The following is an 11,774-nucleotide window of genomic DNA, read 5'->3' on the forward strand; positions in this document are numbered from 1 at the left end:
GAGGATAATGTGTGCATTTACCCACAGTTTTATCCATTTTTTTGTGATGAAATGTTTTGGTTTGTTTTTATCCTAAGACAATGCACCAAGTTTGGTGATTATTTGGCTAAAATGTTGGGGACGGCTGATATGCAAATTCCTAATAAACTATAACCAGACGAATCTGCAGCAACAAGTTCTCTGAGCCCAACGTCAAGCAGAGAAGTATCAATATGTCAGCACACAGCAATAATATATGGTTACACATCAGCTGCCATATACATTGTAAGTACATACTGTTAAGGAATCCCCTTTAGCGTCATGAAAATGTTCAGACATAAAAATATTGTAAGAGGTTCGGGGTCCTTTGGGTTTTCCAAGTAATGTCAACTCCTGGAGGAGAAAAAATAATAATCAGCAACAGGTTTACATACTGTAATTAAAAAAAGAAAGCAAAATTAACAAAAAATATTAATGACGAATCAATTAGGACTATGACTGCTCACAGAAAATGCTGAGAGGACAAAGCTACAGGAGGCGGCAGGGAAGCATCGCAGGATACAATGAGAAATCTAATCAGCCTAAGGCAGCATGGTGTAGTCAGTGTACCAGAGCAACGAAAGGAATGTCACCGTGGTCTGATAATTGGTCAAAGTGACTTTTGGAAGTTACATAACTATTGATGCAAAAGCAATGAGGTCTCACCCATAAAGGGACCCCGCGGGGACCATAAGTGAGTGGCAGCACAGGATCAGAGCGAACGTCTAATGGGAAGTATAGTACAATATTTGTGTTATATTTGTCCTAGTTTTTAGCGCTTGGACCAATTTTGGGATAGAGAAGATTGAATGTTTGAAATTTAGACAATGGCGGCAAACGTGCTTCTATGCAACAGCATTTCACCATCAAGCTTTAATGCAGAAAATATGGCTTCCTAATAGAACAATTGCTCAGTGCTACACAGAGGACATGTTTTATTCATGGGTGACTCTCACTTTAACAACATGCCATGACTAGATGATTCAAACTCTGTGCCAACACCGCTTTCATCTGAAGAGAATAGCCCACAACGGACGGTATATCAGGAACTATAAAGGGCTGATAACCAACTATAAAAGCTGTAACTGTCCGACCAGTCTCACCCAATGAAGCAAACATCAGCTCACCGGATTGAGAAATGTCTGCAATGAGGGTGTGGTGCACGGAGGCTTCAGGCTGGTTTCATGAGCAAGTGAACCGTTAAAAAAAAAAAAAAAGTGGAAAATCTGCAAAAATTCATTAAAACATCAAATTTATTTGTAGATTAAAACATGAAGTAAAAGTTAAAAAACACATTAGCGCAACAGTCTATGCGTTTCGAGCTAAACTAGAGTTAGTTTAGCTTGAAACGTGTAGACCGTTGCACTAATATCTTTTTTAACTTTAATATATTTTTGCGGTTGCTGGATTTTCCACTCAGTGGTGTACTGCTCCAAGACTGACTAAAGCCTTGATAAGCAATAGTTGTAAGATCACCGAATTGGATGATTTCAGCAGGACTGGATGACCATCTGTAGTGTATGGAGGTCTCCGGGCTCTCCCCTGACAGATAATGCAAAGGACTGGCTGCAGTTTCATCTGCCCATCCTTTTGTTGCTAGAGGAGTCAGTCTGCATCTTTCTCCTCTCTCACCAATTAAAACAAATGAACGTTTGTCCGGCACGGACAATAATCTTGTGTATGGGCAGCTTAGCACCATGGTTGTGACAGACGGGCGGCACTGCAGCCTTCATGCCATGTGATCTGTCATGTTATTAGTCATAAAGTTCTTAAAAAAGAATGTGAAAACTTTATGTTATCCTGAAAAATTCAGGAGCATCTGATCCTGGCGTACCCTCCGATGTATTATGTGCTTTCTCTTCCCCAGTCTTTGCTTCTTTCTCTCCTTCAGCAGCTCCAGCTCCAGGGGACTCAACTTCTCTTTATATTTCCGGACTTCATCTTTGTATTTCAATTGCTCTTCATGAGCTGCATCCACAAACGGCTAAAAGAAAGCAGAAATCTCAGCTGAAGCTAAATCAACGTAGAGATTTATTGAGAAAATGAATTAAAATATTAATGAGCTATCAGTGACCTTGAAGGTGCATTTGTACTTTAAGGCTATGTTCACACACATTGTGTTTTGCTGTGTATTTTGCAGCAGATTTTTATGCAAATTTTCTGCTGCGTCTAGCAGTACCAGCAAAGTCTATGAGAAACCAGAATTCTCTGTTCACACATGTTGCTTTTTGTTTGCTGTGGATTTTCTGCCGTGCTTGCGTATTTGGAAAATAGAGCATGTCGCTTCTTTCAGCGTTTCTGCAGCAGAAAACTCACCTGCATTTTTGCAGCGCATTGGCTGCGTTTTTTCACTCATAAGTAATGGGTGGCCAAAAATAGGCAGCAAATACGCAGCAAAAACCACAGCAAATATGCACATTTTTTACGCAGCTGTTTTCCTGAAAAGTTAGCAGATTTGCAGCAGAAAAAAAACACAACGTGTGTGAACATAGCCTAAGGATAAGTCCTGGGACCCACTAACAGTATTTGGTCAGTATTTTTTCTCAGGAGTGGGAGCCAAAACCAGGTGAGGAACAATCAGAGAAAAGGTATAATAGAAACAAGTCACCAATTCTGCATTTATCACCCACTCCTGAGAAAAATTACTGACCGAATACTGACCAAATACTGATAGTGGGGCCGTGGCCTAATACTAAAAATAGTGTAATACATGAAATATATGTAAGATGCTTCGGCCGGTTTCATACATCAGTTATTCTTATAAATGAGGAACAGTTTGTGTTTCATTCGGTGTGCTAGACCCACTTTTAGTTCGGGTGTCTCAACTAAAAAAAAAATAAAATTCTTAGCTAGTCCTACCCATTAAATAGTAAGACAGATAGCACAAGGATTACATAAAAGTACTGTTTTTTTTTATTATTATTATTTCATGAAGCCATTGAGTTCATTAGTGAGTTTGATCCGTAAGACATATCAAAGTAGGACGTCTCTGGTTTTCTTTTTTTGGAGGACAATTAGTCCTCAAGAAAGATAAATGTGAAAAGTCACATTGATTGTAAGGGTCCTTTCAGATTGTGTTTTTTTTCTACGTTCGTTGGTCTGTCGGGTCTTGCGTCAGGACCCAAACCCCACCCCCGCAAAACAGGATTCGGAGGTATGTGCTGACGGGGCCACAGACTACAATGGTGCCAATAGAGTCGCCATGTGCTCTGTCGGGCATCATTTTGAGTGTATTACGCCTACTGGAGGCGGACACTCATGCGCAATCTACTACGTTTGGGTAGTCGCATCCGGTAAGAGTATACACCCAAAAATAATCCACGTCAGAGCACACATTGACTATGTCGGCCCCGTCGGTGCCTAAGCCTGAATCTCGTTTTGCAGGGGGGTCCGGATGAAAGCCCCAATGGGACCACTGAACATGGACAAAAACGCTGTGTGAAAGCACCCTAATAGGGTCTGTCTTTAAAAAGAACGGATGGCACACGCGGCAAAGAAAAAACTGATGGGTGAAAAATACTTAAGTGATCTAATCCGTTGTGAATGTCGGCACTGTTGAAAACCTCTTTAATTCACTCCCCATTGATCGACCAGCCTTCTGGGTCATAGCATGGACCTCTCTTCTATAAGATGGCAGCAGATGTATAAGTATGACTCGATACATAATCCATGCTCTTTTATGTACAGGTATTGCGCCAGAAGGCTGAGAGATGTATATAATTACATGCCCCACATCTGTCGACGTCTTATGGACAAGAATTCCAAGCAGATGGCACAAAAGGCTGGTCGATCAGGTGGCCTTGGCTTATAAGATGTAAAATGGAATAAAATCATCTCATTAGATACAATAGATTTTCTTTCATTGCAGCACATCATGGACGACATAGCAATATTTTGATTCAGGAATGAGTTAGAATTTTCTTAGTAAATTTCCATTAGTGTAAAAATCTGATTTAGTTTAAGGGGAGGCCCAGAATATCCCTGGATCAGCCGTCATATGTGTGACGAGGTTACCACAGACTCTCCTTAGACAATGCATCCAAGTTGGAGAGGAATATGTGAGAGAGCTCAAAAGCCAAGTTGCCGTCACTGAGCAAACAAGTCCGCACTTCCAGCCTATGTGACTTAAGATAAAATATAGACAATTACTGATATTAAAAAAGAAAAAAAATAGGATCCGAACACCTTTAGTATTAAATTAATGCACAGGTGCACAAATACACTGCATGACCAATATACACACATATACCAGCATGCGTCAGCACACTGCGCCTAATGAATATATGAAGTCCAATATTGCTGCAAACGTTAAAGTTCTTAGTCAGCGTTTTTTGATCAAAAAGCACAAAAGTCATCCACCACATCAAGGTGACCTTTTAATATGGATGTTCATAAACATTAAATGTCTTAATGACCATCCATATTAAAAGATCACCTTGACGTGGTTGGATGGCTTTTGTGCTCTTTGACCAAGAAACACTAAGTAACTAAGTACCTTACGTTTTAACATTTGCAGCAATAGTGGAGTTCATGTATTTATTAGTCGCAGTGTGCTGATGTATCTTGCGTCTAAAATACTGGGATTAAAGTCATAAAAAAATCATATTGTGTAATCCACAATCACTGATATTCAATTGTGCAGTGCTATGGAATATGTTGGAGGTATATAAATGAATTATTTTTTTTCCTGCTGAACATTAATAGAACATCATCAGCCCCCTTCTTGCAGCTTATCTGTATTACTTTTCTTGCAGATTCTGAGAGTCCTCTCCATTCCAGTGCAATCATTTTTGAAATTTCTGGCAGCTTTGCCTCTGTGGAAAAGATAACATTCAGAAATAAAAAGATAAGACATGTATGAAAATACAAGAATAAAACATTTAGAAACATACTCGTATATCTAGGCGGGTTACACACAGACTATTGCTGCACCACACACATGTAGTGTCATTTACATACACTTGTCACTTCTTTCCTGAAATATCACCTATTGGAGGAGGTCTGTATACTCTTTTGCTTCCACTCCTGCCCAGGAGATGTGGTATTATCAGACCATATTGCTATACAGTCAGACACAGCCGTTACACAGCACATGCACAGGAACATTTTATTTAAACACATACAATTGTGAAAGTTATTCTTATTCCAAGATCTATTGATTAAAATGAACTTTTTTTTGTTGAACAACCCCTTTAAGACACGATTTATACGCCTCATTACATAGCTGTAACAGGGACACCCCTCTATTAGCCAGAAGTGTACAGCAAGTGCTGCAATGATCCATTCCCCCCCCTCTAAAGAACCTAGTCTGTCTGTGAATTATAAGGAGGGGCCTATTTATTTAAACCGCATATGTGCACAAAACATCTTTTCAGGCAGTTTCCGACTGAAAGAGTGCTACAAAGAATGAACATAATGCACAGCAATGTAAAAACGTCATTGCTGTGCACATGTTCTGTCTTTTGTCACTTCTTTTAACAGCTTCAAATGCTGGGAAGCGGATGAAAGTAGTAGAATGTTCAACCTTTGGGCGGCTTCTGCTTAGAAGCGGCACAATAGTTTAATGGATTTCTCAGAGAAATATAATAAAATAATACACATTTAATTATTAACATTTTTTTAAAAAAAATGTATGCTTTATCTAGTGCACACTGTCAGGATTCCAAGATGGCAGCTATCATCAATCACACCCCATATGAGAGTACAGAGGACACCTAGTGGGAGTAGGAGGGGCTGCAGTGAAGAACAAGACAGAGGTCAGGTCAGAGCAGGGTCTGGTCAGGCATTGTGACCACACATTCCTCTATTCAGTCAACCTTACAGGACACTGAGTGGCACCAGACAAAGGGGAAGATCAACACCTTTCATTAGCTGGAGAATGAACATCCATCTCAGTCAGCCTGGCAATTTTAGTGCATGTTTCCTGCTTCACACAGTCCTTCCTACACAGTGTCCTGGCAGCTGCCAAGTTTAAAGTCCTAATAACAAACAAAGTAGCACTCTGTAATGCTAAGTATGCAAACATGAAGTATGAAATATGAATAGCATTGCTGCTGTAGAAAATAGAAATAAATGAGAAATCTTAGCGCATAAATTGGCCAATTCATGTGTACCTGACAGCCGCGGTAACGTGTTTCTCAGTGCTAGGACCCTGGCATAGGGGTAGAGTGCTCAGTCAAAGCTTAAACATAGAAACAGAAAAAACTGACGGCACTTCCAATAGAAATAGGTGTGAATTGGTGCTTACTAGAAGCCGCTACCTCCATATACAATTAACAAATAAAGTAGCACTCTGCTCTCCCTTAGAGAGGTATTCACATTGGTAGGGTCCTGATATTTTGAGAAACGCCTTATCGCGGCTACCAGGTACACATGAATTGGCCAATTTATGCGCTAAGATTTCTCGTTTATTTCTATTTTCTACAGTAGTAATGCTGTTCATATTTCATACTTCATGTTTGCATACTTAGCGTTGCAGAGTGCTACTTTATTTGTTAATTGTATATGGAGGTAGCTTCTCCTTGTAAGCACCTGTTCACACCTATTTCTAGTATTGGAAGTGCCGTCAGTTTTTGTTTCTATGTTGCAGTAGATAAAGCATACCCAATTAAAAGGTATTTGGAAAAATGTTAAATATTTAAATGTGTATTATTTAATTTATTTTATTACATTTTTTGGAGAACCCCTTTAAGTTATTAAAAAAAAAAATTGTAAAAAAAAAACAAGCAAAAACGCCAACGAAGAAACTTTTGGAAAAAAAACAAAAACACCGCCGATTGTTTCCTTAAGCGACTTCGCCTTAGAAAACTCGGTGGGTATGCCGATATCTAAAAGACGATCTGCATGCCCTAATAAGTTATATAAGAAATTTAGTTTTTCCCCATGCAGATAACAGTCGATCTCAGAGGGTGCCACAGCACACAAGGCATACGCTATTCAATCAGCTTACCATCACTAAACCGGTCACCAATAAGGTGTGCAAGTTCAATAATAACCTAAAAAGCAGTTGTCCACTACTTTTTCATTGATGAGCTTAGGTCATCAATGTCTGATCGGTCGGGGTCCGACTCCTAGCGCCCCCGCCGACCAGCTGTTATCGGTGTCAGTAGTCATCGGCAAAAGTACCCGCTTGCGGAGCTGCTCCTTCTTCTGGTAGTGGCTGCGGCTGGGTATTGCACGTCTCCTATTGATTTGAATAGGAAGCGAATGTGTAGTACCCTGCGGCAGGCACTATCTGAAAAAGGAGCAACTCCACAGACACCGATAACAGCTGACCGGCAGGGGTGCCAGGCGTCAGACCCCGACCGATCAGACATTGATGACCTATCCTAAGGATAGGTCATCTATGAAAAAGTAGTGAACAACATGTTCAAAGACATTTAAAACATATCAGGCTATGTGGTAAAGTCGAGTTCACACTCAGTGGCCACATGGTCTTGTAAGTGAAACAGCTGTTTCCCTGCAAACTTGAGTTAACACTGCAGCAATACAGGACTACTATAGTTTCCAGCCGCAACAAGTGAACATAGCCAAAATGTCTGATAGTATGGGGTGGTCTGGAGGCCACCTTCCAGCAGTTATATCACACCACACTCACGAGGATAGTCTTTCACCAATTTTGGTCGCTGATGAATCACAAACCGAAAATAGGATGTTAGAGGCCGCTTTGGTAAGCCATCGAGAGAGTGCTGCTTGGAGAACCACCTTGTTGTGGAGCACGGGAAGGCCGGCAGTGCCCCCGGGAGGCTGCTGCATCTGGAAATAAGAGAAGCGATAAATGTTAATGTCATTTTAAGTCAGTAACTTACTGCAACCTCAGAGACACAAAGACTTGGAAGATCTATTTAAAAGAAAATGTTACTACTTAAAAAAAGGAAGAAAAACCTGGCGGCTTGGAGATTAGGATGAATGAATATATTTGCTTGTGTAAAGACAGTGCAGAAATTCTCAATGAGAAAATGAGCAGCCATATTAGTCCAATTAAAAAAAATATGTGTTTGAGAACCAGGATGATAAAGTTTTTAAGAAACTATACAAAATGAAGTTCTGATAACCGGCCACTAGTTACTGCTCAAACATCCTTAAAGGGTCAGCCTATTTCAAAATTCAGGCTACGGACTCCTGGTCCTTCTTCGAACAAACAGATGATTTTGCTGGGAAAAGTCACAACCAGCCGGGAATTTTTTAGGTAGAGTAAATGTGGTATTACATGGCCGGTCATTCTAATGAAAGGTTGTCAATGCAAAACAACAGTAGATCAAGTCTGTCAGGAGAGGAGATGCTGCCGCAGAAGAGCTTTCCACTATGGCTCATAGAGGGGTCTCCAGAATGGGGGGATTCACTGCCTATAATGTCCATATGCTATAATAATAAATATGGAGAGAAATTGCGTCAGGAGACAACACATTCAAGTCTAAGCCAGGAATGTATCCAAAAAGGTTAGGCTACATTGCACACTGCATTCGTGCACTTAGCTGAAAGTATACGTTCCGATGGGCCATGATTCACCAGACAGAGGACAAACATGTTCTTTTGGCTTCCATCTGGCTGGTAGGACTCTACAAACCATTTATTTAAAGGGAATCAGTCAGCAGGTTTTTGCTACGTAATCCAAGAGCAGCATAATGTAGGGGCAGAGACCCTGATTCCAGTGACGTCACTAACTGGGCTGTGTGTTGCTGTTTCAATGCAATCAGTGTTATCAGTAGGAGTTTATCACTATAGGACTAGGTGTCTCGAGCCTCCTAGTAAACTGCTCTGTATAACCCCGCCCCCACCACTGATCTGCCTATGCACAGTGTACATGGTAAGCTGCCAATCAGTGGTGTGGGCGGGGTTATACAGAGCTCAGAATTCAGAGATCTGCAGCAGAGAAAACATTGTATCAAAATGAAAGCACACAGAGCTGTAAGTGACATTGCTGGAAGCTAGGTTTCAGCCCCTACATTGTGCTGCTCTCGGATTACATAGCAAATACCGGCTGACAGATTCCCTTTAACTATATTAGAAAGAAGAGAACTATACTACACTTTGCTATGCAGAGACAAACTACAAAAACCCTATACCTCGCTGCATACGTTTTTGTTTTGCAACTGCACTCTCTGGTGGGAAGATGTCTTTTGTTCCATCCTGACTGTGCCACCAGTTGTAGTCAGACTAAAAAGATGGGTAAACCTGACAGCTCATGATGATTCTTTGTTTTACCATGTAGAGCACCGGCCTGATAGGACTATGCCTGCACTTGTATGTATACCCTAAAACTTGAGAATGCATGGTCTTTTATTTAGATGAGCTATGCCTGAGCTCATTTGAATTTATGTATAAAACGGTTTGTCCTGCTGTTATCTCTGGCCCTTTGTTTGGGGTGGTAGATTAGGGGACTATTTATTGAATGGCCCGCTTATTTGTGATGCTATATTAACTCATAAATTATGTTTACATCAAAATAGGATCATATTTCAGATCGCATACATCCACTTTATCTTGAACCTCTTACCTACCTCTGTATAATTGTTGTACTTGCTGTGTTTTTAAAGATTTTTTCAATTAAATGTGTTTGTTTAATATAGTAGCAAGTGGTTTTTGGATTTTATATCCAAGTATAGGTTGCACATACGTAGATCCACTGCATGGTGTTGTCTATTTTACAAATGGGGAGATTTAATTACTATAATCTCCAGCCAACATGATTTACTTATGCTTTTGGAATATTTGTCTCCTGGGTGTATGTGTATGATAGTGGCCACAAATGCACCTAGCCTAACCTCTCTTTCATGCATCCACTCCGGCCACAAATTCTGCATCTGTGATCCTACACTAGGATTACTAGGATTTTAATGTCTTTTTGAAAAATCGAGAAAAAAATGATCACTTGGAACTTATTTTCAACACAAAAGTCATAACATGCTGTGGAATTTCTCAAGACCAAAGACTGAGCTGGCTATACAATTACATTAAAGGGGTTAACCAGTGTTGGGGATAACTATTTCACTCTCGGCGAATCGCTACAGGTTCCAGCAGTCGATTAATCAGTTATCACTTATCCTGCGTTTTCCCCCAGAAACCCCTTCAATGTTTTAGGCATAACCAGACATCTAATGTGTTTGGACGCCTCATGATTCTCCCTCTATGGCAGATTCCAGGGAAGATATTTGGATTTCAACCGAAGATTAAACAAACTTTATATTTTTTACGCATTTTTCATTTTACTTCCATTGCAACTGGTTCTACCATTTTTTATTTTTCTTTCTACAATTGTGGCACCTGGCCTACTGATCTGTACACCAGCATTATATGTCACTGGGTGTCTACCAATCTACTAACCATATGGACCAGTGAGCTTATTTTTTCCCTTTTTTATACTGCAGTCTCTATATTGACCTGGAATAATTGATGTCTGGATTTAACCTAATGCTGTACAACCCCCTTTAACCCATTAGGCGACCAATCTGATTAAGAAGCCAATTATTCCCAGAGTTAATTATAACAGTATAGGTATAACTCGCTGATTGGTGGAGGGCTGACCACTGGGACCCCCACTGATCCCAAAAACAGGGCTCTGCAGAGCACCATATAAAGGGAGCAGTGTTTGCATGAGATTCTAAAATTTAAAAAAAAAAAAAACAGAGGTGGCTCAATTAATTCTCATTGGAACAGCTGGATACAGCGGAGCGATCGGCTTTTATCTGCAGTTCCGCAGACAAGGAACGGAGCGGGTGGCAACATGCACACATAATGGGGGTCCCAGTGGTGAGGACCCACCAATCAGCAAGTTGCAATGCTGAGAATAACCCTTTAAATGCAGTGATCACTAGTATGGAGTATAGCGCTGTGTGGCCCGCAGAGAGGAGGCGATGGAAAGGAACGTAAAGGTCCCACTACTGTACTCAATGGTGAGGGGCTGACAGACACGGACAGAGCTCAGGACACCCTGCCATTAATCAGACACTGTCCCACGGAGATTAATCACTTATTAGCACAAGGGGAAATCCACACACTTGTCTGCAGCAGCCAATTGGGGTCAATTTTTATTTTCTAACGTCACAAAAGTCAGATAATTAAGCGCTCATCCATAGGTTACACATGGAGGATGTCAGAAAGCGCCACCCCTGACCACAGGCTGTGTGCAGCATCACGGCTAAGCTCCATTCACTTCAATACTGCGGAATTGCAATACCAGACACAACCCACAGTCCGAGGTGGCGCTGTTTCGGCCATGTTTTCCAACCCTGGACGACCTCACAAGGTGGCTGCCATACTTGTGTGTCACACATATATATATATATATATATATATATATATATATATATATATATATACACCCAGTAACCGATATAGCCTGCGTTACTAGAGCGCTGCACACGCAGGAAGCTCGAAGCCACGGATACCGCCGCGCACCCCCTCCCCTCCGGCTGACACCTGGTAGTCTGTGTGCAGCTGAGTCCGGCCAAGGACTTAACAAGGAGAGCGACACCTCTGGACAGCACGGACACCATGACTGACGGACAAACACGATCCTGGAGTCCCGCTCAGCCGCACTGCATGCCGGAATGCATGTACCATGACGTCACTTCCGCTTGCCGTATATGGTCAATACATGGATTATAAACACAGTATACACAGTTACAGGCTGAGCCGGCATAGCATGTGCAGCGATATTGGGGCTGTGAGATTTGGTTTATTAGATTGCTTTAGTACACTTGGTTCCTATGGGTGAGTACACGCGGAACGCTCTTGCAAGGGAAATGTTTCCGGTC

At 41.2% G+C, this 11,774-nt stretch overlaps 1 protein-coding gene across 1 annotated transcript in view; it reads right to left on the reverse strand.

Moving 5' to 3' along the window:
• The window catches only part of TFAM (transcription factor A, mitochondrial), a 13,479-nt gene extending 1,882 nt beyond the window's left edge, over window positions 1-11,597 (reverse strand). Inside the window, exons 1-5 of the mRNA XM_073685484.1 lie at window positions 11,437-11,597; window positions 7,616-7,773; window positions 4,762-4,832; window positions 1,853-2,002; window positions 277-372 (exon numbers count right to left, since the gene is read on the reverse strand). Of these exons, the coding sequence (XP_073541585.1) occupies window positions 277-372; window positions 1,853-2,002; window positions 4,762-4,832; window positions 7,616-7,773; window positions 11,437-11,513 (552 nt within the window). The 5' untranslated portion in view covers window positions 11,514-11,597. The remainder of the gene's footprint in view (window positions 1-276; window positions 373-1,852; window positions 2,003-4,761; window positions 4,833-7,615; window positions 7,774-11,436) is intronic.
• Window positions 11,598-11,774: the final 177 nt, after the last annotated feature.

The sequence above is a fragment of the Phyllobates terribilis genome, unplaced genomic scaffold (genome assembly GCF_046119375.1).
Source record: "Phyllobates terribilis strain yellow unplaced genomic scaffold, ASM4611937v1 Scaffold_5__5_contigs__length_657084704, whole genome shotgun sequence".
NCBI lineage: Eukaryota > Metazoa > Chordata > Amphibia > Anura > Dendrobatidae > Phyllobates > Phyllobates terribilis.